Raw genomic sequence first — 13,922 nt, forward strand, 5'->3', positions numbered from 1 at the left:
ATGTTTGTAGTAGATAAACCTATGTCTTGAATGACAATGTTTTCTTTAAAAGACAAAATCCACCTTAGAAAAAAGGCAGGCGATATTCGTATTTAATTACTAAAGTAATTTTTTTGTCTCTCAAAGATGTTCATAACAATAATTAGAATGAGTCACACATCGAGATAATTTAAAACACATAAAACACGCGCGTACCACTCGGACACGACGTGACGTCACAGTCGGATATTTCGTCACGTCACAGTCAAAACATATTTACAAACAAACAACATCAAAACATGTACTCTTGAGAAATGGACATACCTGATAATTATTATATTTTCGAATGAATTGAAATTAAAATTGATAAATAAATTATTACTTTCGATGTAAATCGCCTTTACAGTTCAATACAAAATTACAAAATTGTTTACATCATTCTTTGTCGGATTTATTATTATATGAAGTTTACTTATACGTAATCACCGCGACTCCTCATAGAAAATCTTTGAACATTATTTTACAAAATTTTAGCTCGTGTAGACTACCTACGCTTACGTTTACGTGGATACAACAGCGTTTCTTCAGACGTTGACACAGACGTACATCGTCAACTTAATTATGAAAATTAATATTTACAAATAGAAAAACTAAGTTATAGTTTGAATCTGTTAACAGAAAATCGTAGTAAATTTTATTGTCAATATCGATATAATTAACTTATTTAAATCGGTTTTATGTATATATTATTTGATAATTAAACAAGGCTATAGGTACAAAAGAGTTGTAACCAAACCAAAAGTCTTAAAGTATAATATATATACACATATTGGTTTGATATCGATAGTGGGGTCGCATGCCGGTCACAGTCGTCCGACGATGAAACGATCACCCTTTCTACTTCATTTAACGATTGACAGGTTGCGTAATGTGCTCAGCGCCAAAGACCTAAGAGAAAGCCGCCGCACCGGCCGGAACTCTGGAGCCCAGGCGACATCATCACATTTGATACCGTAAATAGGAAAACGACAGAAATAATCATAGAAAAAAATTCAATAAGATACAGATAAGTAAATTAATTAACATACATATTATGTTAATACGATTCATATCACTCATCAGTATAAGCGGATTACACCGGGATGAGGTTCCCACTCCGCTCCGAGCAGCAACTCGCAGTCGGCAACACTCGCCTTGCTGTGGAGCGACAACCATCCAACGAATATATTTTGGTAAATTTAACATCGTGCACTCATCGAACGATAACGATAACCATTAATACTCATTCGGATAAAACCCCGCAAAGCAATTTAAACCAAAAACACAATTTTATTGTCTGTCTGGCTGAGATCTAGTAATCGTGGACGACATAGACAAAAACAGCCCCCATAGTCACCAAGAAGCATTCATAATATTAAATGAGACAAACTATAGGAAGGCAAAGTAACTAAGTTTCTCTTAGTTTTTATATGCTCTTGGTTTAGTTTTAATGCCTGAGTATTGGACACATCCCATTACGGAGTGAGTTCCATCAGTGATCATGTCACAAAGGAGTCGGCACCGTACAATTAGTAAAACTGATAAATATTAAACAACTAGCCTTTTACCGTATTTGTACGAGGTCAATAAAACATTCAATCGATTATGCCATTCAAAAAATTGTATAATTTTACTTATAAGTTCTATAATAAATAGCTACTATGAGTGTCCGTTAAATTCCCAGTGGTTCCTGAACCATATAGTCAGCCGGTTCTCTGCATACTGCCTGCATCGCTGCAGTGCAAAGCAAGTACGCTTCGTCTATTGATTAAATTTCTCATTTTAAGGACTTGCCTGATCAACTCCTATTATAGATTTTGTATAAATTGTAACAACAGATTTGATTTGACAATATCAAAAACAGTTTATGGCTACACACTTGAATAGAAAAATATTATTTTCCATACTAATATCTATAAATCTAGTGTACTTTGTTTTCTAATAATTATTGCACATTATTTATAATGGTCTGACATCTGCCTGGCTGGTGATGAAATATGAACTTGAGAGACATGTAACGAGGATGTCATTGAAGCTACAAAGTTTATTTATCGAGTTATCTGATAAAAAATTATGGCCTTTCAACACAACTAATTTCTGCTTGTAAGCCCTTCATGACTTTCATATTTGCATTAAAATGAGAGTACTAAACATAGTGCAGCTTTGCCTAGGCAAACAAACCAATACCAAATAACATTTTAAATGTGAAGTCCCAGCTTCAAAAATAAATGGTCATCTTTTAGGATAATTTACCTGCCTAATCTAATGCAGTCTACTTTTTGTATTTACGAGCCCAGCAGCCTTTATTTCAATGCCATTGTTCAAGAAACAGAGCATGAATAGTTTAAAATATTCAGAGTGAACGTGTATGACATCAATTTTAGAGCATAAACTAGTGCTGGTTTTAATAAGTTTATTTGAAAGAAGATACTAAATATTTGTTAGGGAAGCATTGTCCTACTTGTGACACCTATAACCGATAAACTGTAGTGAGCTAAATGGAAGTATAGAAGAAGCTAGAGCATTAATATTGTTCTTTGACATTTTTCTATTTAAGCAATCAGCAACCCTGTAGACATCACACCAGCCTCTTGTTATGATTCCAAATTTTTTAGTTATTTTCTTAATCTGAAGTTTGTAATTGACAATATGGAATACCTGTTATCTATAAATAGAAAGAGCTGGTAAGGGTTTGTAATTCAAATAATGAAACAATTCTAAGATATTCTCAAGCTAACAAAATCAGTGATAATCAAGAGGTTCAGTCCTCATCTTTAGAAATTGTCCTGCAAATCCTGAAAGTTCCTGTTACAAATATTACATTTCCATCTATCAGCATAAATTAAAAATATAAAATAACAGTCCTGGTTTCATATTAGTGTAATATTAGATTGTCGAAGTCTCTTTTCATTTCTCTTTGATGAATCCTCAACGTCTAATACGTATACGTATCACGTCACTCTCCACAGTACCGTCACACCCGCGACACGTACCGCGAGTACGGACACACGTACGGTACAGTACGGGCACACACTGACACAAGTAACACGAGTGACACTGACAAAAACAGTTCATATCACTCGGTGTAAGTACACGTCACTATGTAGAAGTGTTCATCGGACTTCATGGTGAGCTTGCTGAGGTATTTGGTGAAGGAGGCGGCGCCCGCGTCGCAGTACACGAGGTTGAGAGCGTTGTGACGCGGCGGCAGAGTCACGAGCGCGCCCTCCTCGCTCGCCTCGCCGGCCTCGCCCGCCTCGCCAGCCTCGCCGGCCTCGCCTCCCTCCTCTGGTGCCACGTACATCGTCTGTCCGCCGCACAGCGGGTGCTCCGGCACGCCCAGGTACAGGACGGCCTCGAGTCGTGGCTGCTGGTAAAACTCGCGCGGCGGCAGAAGCTGCGTAAGGTAGTAAAATTTGTGTTATGCAATTTTAAGCTAAGAAGCTGTTATCAATATTAATATAGAACGCAATCAGAATGTTCTTTTATGTCAATAAAATCAGTAGAACTAAAAAACTTACTGTGAAATTTCCCGGTGCCCAGCGCTGCAGCTCGAGGCGTCTGTAGGAGCTCAAGGGAAGATCGGTACAATCGGCCAGCAGGCGCATGAAGGCGGTGCTGCTCAGGATCCGGGCCAGTCCGCGCACCGCGTGCGGCTCCGCTTCGCAATCCACCTCCGCCTGCTCCTCCAGCCAGCGCTCCGCTACGCGCCAGTAACGGCGCTGCTGCGCCGGTCCGCACAGCTCCCACTCTACCTCTGAAAAGCGACCATTTCTCGCTACAAATTTATTGCTTAAGAAATAAATCAGTGGCAAAAAGTAACGATTATTAATTCATGTCCAATCATTATGCTTCGATCGAACGTTAATCTTAATAAATACAAGTATCGCTACCGGGCGACGCCAGTGCTTGCAGCAGGGTTTGACAGCGCGCAGGCTGCAGCAGGTCCCGCAGACAAACCTCGCTGGCGCGCTCCATCTGGGCCTGCACCTGCGCGCGCACCCGCGGCGACATGTACGTGCTCTCCACCCACTGGTTCAGCAGGACCTGTGACCGAAACGGTAACAGTATATTCTACTATATTTTGACATGCCGATATCCGATTCGAGTGCTGCTAGGACTTTTTTGAATTAGGTAAAACTAAAATTAGGATACGATGGGAAAAACAGTGAATTTAGATCAACTAGTGCATTAACAACAAAGGTATAAAAATAAAATACTTTAGGGTAGAAACCCATACAATGGGAGTGGCTAATGTATAGGTACTCATGAATTCTTCTAAAATGAATAAACTTTGAGGCCCGGCAGGCACGAGAGTGAAGTATCGCAAGATCACCGGTCGCGAATGCGGCGCGAGCGCGCGGGGCGGCGCCTGCGGCTGCGGCGCCGGCGCCAGTGCGGGCCCGTGGAACCAGCCGTTGATGGACAGCCGCGGCAGCTCCAGCGACAGCACCTCGCCCACCTGGAACGTGTAGTGTCACATCCAGAGCCATCTCGAGCTGTGCTGGGGCCCTTGGGCACGCATGAATTTGAGGCCCCCTTGCTAGATATTTACTAAAATTTACTAAATATTTTATTTTTATATTTTAAAATTAGTCTACCATGTAGAAATACTTTGCTTAGGAATCCGATTGGTGGTACAATCTCATGGCACGTCTATAGCTTTCAACTTTTAATATCGACTATCGTCCTATCCTATCATTTTGATCAATGTGTTAGTTATTTCTTATAAATATGGCAATTTTTCAAAATAAATAGCAATTTACGTATGAGAGGAATTGTTGGTTTTTTGGGCTCCCCTCAGGATCCGGGTCCTGGGCACGTACCTCGTGTGCTCTAATGGTAAAGACGGTAATGCTCGCATCAATCCCGTGCTTCCGTGCTCCCGTGAGACATTTCCGAAAGCGGTTCGTCTCTCTGATCTCATACCTGGTGGAAAGATGTCGGCCCGACGGTGAAAAAGGCGAGCGTGTTATTGGCGGGGAAGGAGCGCAGCGCGACGCGCGTGGGGCTGCCCTCCGCGTCGCACTCGAACAGCTCCAACGCGCCGCCCATGTGCGCGGCCCAGCCCTCGCCCGACACCTCCTTCGATGTTATATGTTTAATACGTATTGTTTATTTGATTATAATTGAATTTAATTCTATTTCATTTACTAGAGTAATATGGGATACCAACCTCTGGCTCATGTTTGTCGTGGAAATCCCCGTGCCCGGCACCATTGTGCGCGGCGTGGGCGGGAGGCCCCCGCGGCGACCAGGGCGCCAGGTATATGATAAAGGCCACGCGTCTGTCTCCGAGCCGATCGTCGTGTACCAGCAAGTGGTCCCCCGGACCATAAAGTGAACAGGAAGCAGATACCGACGTCAGTTCTAATCCAGTAACTTGTGAAACCTGTGATTTTGTTTGACTTTCAATTCCCTCACTGACTAAACTTATTACTATAATATCAACATACAAAAAGGCATGCCAGATTCATTCCAGGCATGCAATACATTAGGCAATGCCAGTGTCTGATGGTTATTAATCATTAAGTAAGTACTCACCCAACTCATAATTTCAGTCTTCAACATTTCATAGATTCCTCTAATACTTCGCTGCCACGTTAGATTCGCTAAATCTGTTGTTTGATGGAACTCATACAGGTCCATCTTCTTTCTGGACCAGTCTAGTGTATTCATATCATCGACAATATTGTTTATGACATCTGGATTTTCCAGAAGCCCGTGAAGGCGGCACAGACGGAAAGGTTTACATGTTAAGCTAACTTCATCACTTGTATGATCTTTTTCCTCTTCCCAATGTTTTTTCACTTTGTCTATAACTTCTTGTGACTGTTAAAACAATGATAGCTTAGTGAAGACACATATTTAACCATGTATCTAATGATACATCGTTTGTAAAAAGCTTACCTTCAAAGCAGGGCTTAGTTTAGGATCATCCATTCTATTAGCTCTAGTATTAAGCTGTGTCCTAACTACCTTCTCTGAAATCTTATCTTCTATAACAACAGAGTCATCCTCCCAGGGAGACTCCGAATCAGAGCTGTAGTCGGATGATGATGATGACGAGGAATACTCTATAAACAATTATTCATTAAATCTAAGTTTTATAAAATTCAAACTGTACAATATTCCCGCGCAAATTGTAAGCTGCAATGCAAAGAACTATAAACACAAAGCTCACCCCGCCGAATTCTTTTAACTTCATCAGCTGAAGCCTGGTATGAATTAACGGCACATACATCGGAGTCATCACTATCGGTATCGGATATTTCTATAACTGCTGCGGAAATTTGCCGCTTGGCGGGCGGTCGTTGGTCCGACGAGTTTGCGTCGCCGCTACCACCTACTTGGCTTCCTACTCCTACACTGCTGGACGAAGGCTCTTCAGTTTCTTTGCTTGGAGGACTCATTTTATATAGCGAATGCTACATAATACACAAGAAAAACAATATTAAATCAAAATGATGCGACGTCTAACCTCAAAATTTTTAATGTTGACGTTTGAAATAAAATTGCCAAATCTCATATACGAGTTACGGTACCTCCAATGACCATAACATTAAAAAAATATATTATATTTTCATAAATCATGTACTCAGATATATAAATGTAAAACTGTAATTTAATACCTACGTTTTGATTATTGAGTCATTTTTAAATAATGTGATATTAGATTTTTCCTTCCTATATCTATTTTACAACATGTAACACTAAAGTAACCTCAAACTTCAAAGGGACTAATGTCAAAAAGTACGATATAAAAAAATGTAATGTAAACAATTCGCAAACGTAAGCAAAAGTATAAAAATGAGTAAGCCCTCTAATTGTTCGGAAACTTCTTCAATTACTCCGCAATGTCAATACTATGTAGTGAGAAAAAAGCGATTGTGTCGAATGACAGTGCGACCAGGCCGACAGTATTGCGGTGAGCATGAGCCGCGACCAAAAACTGACAATGGAAAGGTAAATTATTGACAAAATCGCTTTAGGAATGCCTTAACGTATTTATCGTATCCCATAGCTAATGCATAGCAATAAAAGACCAATCCTTTTGGGAAGTTGAACACTTCCCAAAAGGATTGGTCATAGGTGTTTGGCTTATAGAAAACATATGCTAATATTTTATTACTTTTCAGGACGATTTACGTATACCATGTCCAAATGATCCAAAGCAGTAAGTATTCATAGTTTCATGAGTAATGACAATAGATTATTATAGATTTGTGTTGTGTAGTTTTAATTATTTTTATATTCCAGTACATGTTATGCCAGCAAACTAAAGAAGCACTTGTCTATTTGTAATGCTCGTCAACAGCAACAGCCAGATTATATTATACTCAATATCAATGGTTCCACTGACACAGGAGATTGTCCTCGCCTGCCACTTAACAAAATACCTCTCAAAACAATATCAAAAGTAATTGACAAAGTCAATATTTTATATGACAGTAAGTCTAAAGAGTTTACTTAATTTGATAATAATTCATTGTTAGAATACACAAGTTTTTAAATTTAATGAGCTATTTACTTTCATTATGACACTAAATGTTTGTTCATTTCTAACAATAAGTGAAACACTTTTTTCTCTTTGAAATAAAATAAATACATATTATTGTTGATATAATATATTATATCTATATTTCTATAATTCTAGAATATCTTAAAGATAAAATTCCAATGCTGTCCGAGAAACCAATTCATACAACGGTTCTAGATGAATTTAATGACCCAGGTAGAACTGAAAGCTCATTGCGGCATTTAAGACAGGCTTCAAGATTGCTGCATATTGTCGAAAATGAGGGGTTTGTTAAGCCCAATACTTGCTTTATAGAGTTAGGGGCTGGAAAAGGTAAGCAGTAAAATAAAATTTGCAATTACAAATTAATTTTATTAATTCTTTAAAAACCAAGAAAATAATGGAAAAACTAGGTAGCAAATCAATTTATAAATATTAAAATGAATTTACATTTAGAATAATTTTTAGGTCATTTATCATATTACGCATGGTGGGCGTGGTGTCGGGACACGAACAGCAATGTATTACTGATAGACCGTGCGTCGTTGCGACATAAACGCGACAACAAGTTACGCGATAACTGTCTGAAGACAAACCAAAGCAAAATAAATGCGACCGACCAGAACGAACCTGACGACGAGTGGGACGAAAGCTCCATAAAATACTCAAACAACGTTCACCGACTTCGAGCTGATCTCGCAAATCTCGCGTTGGAACGAGTACCCGCCGTGCGAGCGAGCGAAGCGGTCGTCGGCTACGCCAAACACCTTTGCGGAGTCGCCACAGGTACGTCCATCGGCTCCGTCCTTATCGAGATCCCTCTCCCTCAGTAGCCGCTACTGCCACGTTCCTTTTAACAGACTACGCACTGCGCTGCATCACGTCGACCGGCGTGCTGGACAAAGTATCCGGCGTGGCACTGGCCACGTGCTGCCACCACCGCTGCGAGCGCGCCGCCTGCCTCGCCTCGCGACCGCTGCAGGTACACACGCACGCACACACACACAGGCCAGGGCACCAACTTTTCGTCTCATCGTACACTCGTTGTCGCAGAGCTTAGGCATCGATGCGGAAGACTTCAACGTGCTGCTGGGCGTCGTGTCGTGGGCGACGTGCGGCGACGGACGCAGTCGCGACGCGCGCAAGCGCACGCCCGCGGACTCGCGCACGCACGCGCGCACGCAAACCCGGGCGGAAGTGACCGACGTCGATGGAGAGAACTATGGCACTAAAAATTTAAATCTGAGTCAGGAGCGACGTGAGCTTATCGGAAAACGTGCGAAAATGTTGCTGGACTGGGGTAGAGTGTTATACTTGAAAGAACTCGGGTTCGACGCCCAGCTCGTGTACTACGTGCCCTCCACCGTGTCGTTGGAGAATGTTTGTATAGTGGCCAAGAAAATATCTTAATATTATTTAATATTTGTTCATATTAATTTGTTATATTATAAATAATAAAACAAGCTGCAAATATATTCTTTTATTTATTAATAATAATTAAAGTCTAATAAAAAATATTCCTTCCAGACCAACATTTGAATAATTACTAAACCAAATGCCAAAATATTTGACTCCATAAATCAGCTCGCAGCGGGTGTCTTACAAGTTGAAGTGTAAGTGTTGTGTTAGTTGTGGACGAAAATCTCGTGAAGCATAAAAAGAGTGTTTCTTAGTGAAGTATTAATATATTGCAATATACAAATGCCTACAATATGGTTTTAAGAAATCATAAATTCTAAAGATTTTCATTTTTAATACATGTTCTACAACTTAGTCAATACACTACTATAAATGAATCTAAAAACAAACATTGTTTTCGTATCCTTTATTGACACAAATGTTATGATAAAATTATATTTAAGTAATGAAGAAGAACTTATAACTATAATGAAATCTTTGTTGAGGTATGACATTCGGGAAGCTATTACCTGTGTAAAGTGAAGTGTTGCGAGGGCATTAAAAACTAAATAGTGTCATATCGCTGTCTAGGGTTGCTTCACTACGCTTTAAGAAATGTTATACGCTACGCTGTAAAAAACGAGACGGAGGTTTTTTAACGAATATTAACGAGCTTTAATGAATATGACTTAGTAAAGTTTGAATATATTTTTATAAAAACATGAATTTGTTACAACTGTCGATACAAAGTCGTGTATATACAGATGGACAACGATAGGTTAAATTATTGTCTGCATTTATATAAATTGTCGTAGGACTAATTTGGAAGCCTATTTAAGCCTAAATTAAATTTACCTAATAATAACATTAATCTATCGTAGTCCTACAGATAATAAAACGACTTCGAATACAATATTAAATGCGACTTAGTGAAACGGACAATTGTGCGCCACTAATAAAAAATACCGAAAAAGAGTAGGAATGCAAGCAGTTACATGAGAATGTCCTAACCATATCACTATTACTGACCTCAGACCATGACCTGTACATACAAGTCTAAAATGTTCCGGCGCCACACATTCGCGTCAGTCGACGAGTGCGACTACTGCGGTAAACACAGACATATGCAAATGCACGCAACCCTGCCTGACCGTCGTAGAACATCTGGCGCTGGACTTTGAAGAAATGTTTGGACAAAATCGAGTGCATTGAGAATTCATGATCAAATGAAAAGTGCTTAAGGCATAGAATATACAATCTATATTAGAGGCTACTTTTAAATAATTATCTAAATTAATTTAGAATGTCAAACGAAACAAAGCCAGTGAAGAGTACTGACAGTATTAATACGTCGGCCGACATGGTATGAAACATTTGCTATGCAGAATATAATAAACTCCCATTTGAAGCTGTATATAAAGACTGTACAATCGCTACTAGGACACTGTATGTTAGAAACGTTTATATAATACATTATGTACAACTTCTGACCTATTCACTAGCAATTGTTATTTATTGTTTATCTCTATTATATATTTATATAATTGTTTCACAATAATTTCTAAAGCATTATTATGTATTTTATTAAATATTTTATCCAGATTGTCTCATTAGTGATAAAAGATCAGTGCTCGTAAGCTAATATAAAAATGAATCCGGCAATTAAGTATAAGGAACATCAAAATCAAACATTTCCATCAAATATATGTTTTATATAATGTCAGGTCGTCGACTACGCCTCGTCACTTAATATGCAGTAAATTTGACTCATCGGATTCCTTCAAACGACGTTAATAAAATATAATGAACTATTCGTCATCAAAAGTAAAGTTTCAAAGAAACGACGAGACGGCGGTCGCTCGGTATTCGTAAAATCACATAGAGATATCCATCGGTAACGCTCGGACGGCGGCCCGCCTCAGTACCCGTAGCGCTCCTGGATGGACGACACGACGCCGTTGGCCAGCGACGACAGGCGGCCCGCCACGCGCGTGACGCCGGCGCGCACGGACTCGCGCACCTCGTCCAGGTCGGGCGCCGACACCGCGAAGGGCGCGCGCGCCGCCTGCGCGTCGCCGAACAGCTCCGCCGACGAGATGCTGCTGCTGCCCTCGAAGCGGGACAGGTTGCCGTCGCGCCCGCCCCAGCGCGGCTCCTGCGCGATTCATTTTTTAATTCTACTATTTTTACGAAATCAGAATCTGAATATTGAAAACCTCTTTTCATTTGTAACATTGTAGAAATGGTTTTTAAGCTGGCGGCACATAAAATATTAGTAAGCCACTGATGCTTTATGTTTATTTTCATTATTTTATTAGCCTGAACAATATCAAATTCTCAATAGTCCAAAAGGATGCATGTGAGGGAACTCACCTGCTCTCCAAAGAATTGCGCCGAACTGATCGACTTGGCTGCTCCGAACTTCTTGACCGCCGAGTCATCCTCGGGCTCCTGTTTCCGCGAGGGCCGACTGCGGGCGGGTGCGGAGGCGGGGGCGGGAGCGGCGGTGGGCTCATCCGAGAACATGCTGCGAACGACGCGCGTCGGCTCGGGCTCGATGCTCTCCCACGAATCATTGTCCACTTTCCTGCCGGGGGTCTCGTTAAGCAACGAATCCAGCCCTCGGTTGCTGCTGTACGGTTCGTTTCTGAGGAGAAGGTTTCATTTATTAAGCGCTCATTGCATATTCGTCGATCGAGCGGCCGAATGCGGCAGTACCGACCTGATCATGACGAAGACGTTGTTGAAGTCGTCGAGGTCGTCGACGTGCGCGGGCGGCGCGGGCGCGTCCTCCTGCGCGATGTCCGTCATGTCGCCGGCGGCCGAGTGCGACACGCCGAGCGGGCGCGCGCGGCTGGCGCCGGCGATGCCGAGCCGGTCGCTGCGGTCGCGCGGCTCGCGGTAGGCCAGACGCAGCGACGCCACCTCCGCCTCCACGCTCGCCAGAGTCGCCGACCTGTCCGCCCGCTCCGCCGACGACGCCTGCGGCGACGGAGTATACTTATCGATATCGAACTTCCCGACATTACATAATATTTCATCTCTTGTGACTGACTTTACCTCCATTTTGAGCTTTTCGGCCATGATCGCCTCTCGTTCGATATCGTCGAAGTTGGCGGCCACTTTGGTCGCGCCGAGGCCTCCTTTTCGTGCGCCCAGCTGTTGACCAATTTTTAGTATATATAAAATATATTACACTACATAATAATATTACACTTCCATGATACAATTTATATTAAGAATACCAGAACTTATATTTTTAAAGCAAAAAGCACCTGATGTCAGATGTCAGATGCAGTAAGGTTTTTGCTATGATAGTATGCACTCACAGTGGGTCGTCGTGCGGTAGCAGCTTGCTGCGTGCTGGCGTGCGACGTGTCGGCGCCCCACAAGCGAGCCGCTGAGCTTAAAGCGCCGCCTGCACGTGTCATATCCTAAAAGTGAATTAAAATCACTTCAAATAGGAAATTTATATTTAAATTGTATAGTTTAAAATGTTAATAATATTTTATTTAAAAATGCTTCCTATTAACAAAACAAAAACAAAACAATATGATAATTATGCAAACCTGAACAAACAATGTTTATTTTCACTCAAATCAAATCAAAAGCAATGAATTAGATGAAATAAAAATGTATTCAATTAAAACATGATAAAGCTGCCGCAGTCTCGAGTGGCAGTGCGGTTACCTGTGGTGCAATATCATTAGCATTAGTGTCAGACAGCTCTCCATGCTCTGCAAACCAGTCTACCTCTTTCTCCTTTGTGTCCTTGGTCTCTGTAGGTGCTGGATCCAGGTGCAACTAGAACATGAAATTATGAATATGGTTACATAATTTAAAGAAAAGAGCCTTAAAATTATATTTATGTTGTCACAAAAAGGAATATAATATATCTAAAAGTTTATACCAAGTCAAATAGTTTTATATTCTAATTTAATAATTTAACTTTTTTTTATTGGTTTAAAAAAGTATAAATATACATTTTACTTCTCAAAGACTAGCTCATGAATCTTGACCAGTCTTTCAGCATCATTCTTATCTAGACTATGGTTCAAGAGAAGGTAAGATTGACTTTGATCTTGTGAGGGTTGTATTGCTAATAAATTATTAAGTAAAGTACCATGTATTGCCAGTAAACTATGACAATATTTAAATAAACTCAATTACTTTATCAATTGAAATCTTATTAAAGTTACTAATATATATGTTACTATACCTTTGTCCCATAAGTCTTCATAGCCTGCTCAGACAGAGCACTTAGTTTGTCGCGGTACAATTGCGCCACACGAGAATTATACTTTTGTCTTGCATCCTCTGTTGCTAGTCCATGTGAACGGAAGAACTGTGTCTAAAAAGAAAAAATATCTTTATGTGTCTCATACTAAGTACAACAACTATATTATATTTAACACTCAATTTCAATAATATTTATATGTTCCATCAGAATGATATTTCATCATACCGCATTGACATTTCCGCCAAGCTGCATATTCCTCAACTGCTTCCATGTCCAATTAGTATCGAGTTGTGTGGAGCGAACAAACGTGAGGTGAACACCGAGACTGCGGTGAACTGCCGAGCAGTCCAAGCAGATGAAGACACCGTACGTCACTGACGACCACGTAGGGTTCTTCGCATTGCAGTCGAAGCATACCTACACGAGAAAAATATATGTTATGCCATCAATAAACTTCAATACTTTTACAAATTATCCACTGATTAATACACACTTTATTCGAGGGAATGGAACGCAATCTTTGAAATACCGCTTCAATATCGCTTTTACTGGGCCCAGAGTCAGCCATTTTCGATTTCAAGAATTGTGACTTGTTGTCACGGTGTCACCACCTTACACGCTTTGACATTAAATCTGTCAAATCTGACAACATTAATAAGGTCTATGTGAAATATATTTTTAAATAAGATTTATTAAAATTAAGTCATTAAATATATACAAATATTAATTAAAAATAGTTACTGCATA

At 40.4% G+C, this 13,922-nt stretch overlaps 3 protein-coding genes across 4 annotated transcripts; 1 reads left to right on the top strand and 2 right to left on the bottom strand.

Annotated features, from left to right (window-relative positions):
* Nucleotides 1-599: 599 nt before the first annotated feature.
* LOC125072429 (prolyl 3-hydroxylase sudestada1) lies at nt 600-6,505 on the bottom strand. The gene is made up of 9 exons (XM_047683056.1): nt 6,203-6,505; nt 5,929-6,095; nt 5,563-5,850; nt 5,195-5,410; nt 4,948-5,103; nt 4,355-4,480; nt 3,912-4,065; nt 3,540-3,775; nt 600-3,415 (listed from the first exon to the last, which is right to left on the bottom strand). The coding sequence occupies exons 1-9, from the start codon at nt 6,429-6,431 to the stop codon at nt 3,095-3,097; spliced, it is 1,893 nt and encodes a 630-aa protein (XP_047539012.1). The 5' UTR covers nt 6,432-6,505; the 3' UTR covers nt 600-3,094.
* Nucleotides 6,506-6,759: 254 nt separating this feature from the next.
* Nucleotides 6,760-9,083, top strand: LOC125072258 (tRNA:m(4)X modification enzyme TRM13 homolog). Of its 2 annotated transcripts, none has more exons than XM_047682797.1 (7): nt 6,760-6,984; nt 7,158-7,195; nt 7,279-7,469; nt 7,676-7,870; nt 8,006-8,323; nt 8,398-8,519; nt 8,591-9,083. In XM_047682797.1, exons 1-7 carry the CDS (start codon nt 6,829-6,831, stop codon nt 8,945-8,947), a joined length of 1,377 nt encoding a protein of 458 aa, XP_047538753.1. In that variant the 5' UTR covers nt 6,760-6,828; the 3' UTR covers nt 8,948-9,083. The 2 variants fall into 2 exon arrangements, with proteins under 2 accessions (XP_047538753.1, XP_047538754.1); XM_047682798.1 differs by having other exon boundaries at nt 7,730-7,870.
* A 264-nt stretch (nt 9,084-9,347) lies between these two features.
* LOC125072257 (ADP-ribosylation factor GTPase-activating protein 2) lies at nt 9,348-13,799 on the bottom strand. The gene is made up of 9 exons (XM_047682795.1): nt 13,669-13,799; nt 13,401-13,592; nt 13,155-13,286; nt 12,626-12,739; nt 12,265-12,369; nt 11,996-12,094; nt 11,658-11,917; nt 11,309-11,582; nt 9,348-11,090 (listed from the first exon to the last, which is right to left on the bottom strand). Exons 1-9 carry the CDS (start codon nt 13,741-13,743, stop codon nt 10,854-10,856), a joined length of 1,488 nt encoding a protein of 495 aa, XP_047538751.1. The 5' UTR covers nt 13,744-13,799; the 3' UTR covers nt 9,348-10,853.
* Nucleotides 13,800-13,922: the final 123 nt, after the last annotated feature.

Source organism: Vanessa atalanta, chromosome 21, assembly GCF_905147765.1.
Source record: "Vanessa atalanta chromosome 21, ilVanAtal1.2, whole genome shotgun sequence".
Lineage (NCBI taxonomy): Eukaryota > Metazoa > Arthropoda > Insecta > Lepidoptera > Nymphalidae > Vanessa > Vanessa atalanta.

Coding starts and splice junctions, on each gene's coding strand:
- LOC125072258 (XM_047682797.1), top strand. CDS start 6,829: ATGAGTAAGCCCTCTAATTGTTCGGAAACTTCTTCAATTACTCCGCAA. Junction 7,871..8,005: donor AGAGTTAGGGGCTGGAAAAG/GTAAGCAGTAAA, acceptor AATAATTTTTAG/GTCATTTATCATATTACGCA. Junction 8,324..8,397: donor CCTTTGCGGAGTCGCCACAG/GTACGTCCATCG, acceptor TCCTTTTAACAG/ACTACGCACTGCGCTGCATC.
- LOC125072257 (XM_047682795.1), bottom strand. CDS start 13,743: ATGGCTGACTCTGGGCCCAGTAAAAGCGATATTGAAGCGGTATTTCAA. Junction 12,740..13,154: donor TGAAGACTTATGGGACAAAG/GTATAGTAACAT, acceptor TTCATGTTCTAG/TTGCACCTGGATCCAGCACC. Junction 11,583..11,657: donor AACGTCTTCGTCATGATCAG/GTCGGTACTGCC, acceptor CCTTCTCCTCAG/AAACGAACCGTACAGCAGCA.
- LOC125072429 (XM_047683056.1), bottom strand. CDS start 6,431: ATGAGTCCTCCAAGCAAAGAAACTGAAGAGCCTTCGTCCAGCAGTGTA. Junction 5,851..5,928: donor AACTAAGCCCTGCTTTGAAG/GTAAGCTTTTTA, acceptor TTGTTTTAACAG/TCACAAGAAGTTATAGACAA. Junction 4,481..4,947: donor GGCCGACATCTTTCCACCAG/GTATGAGATCAG, acceptor TACACGTTCCAG/GTGGGCGAGGTGCTGTCGCT.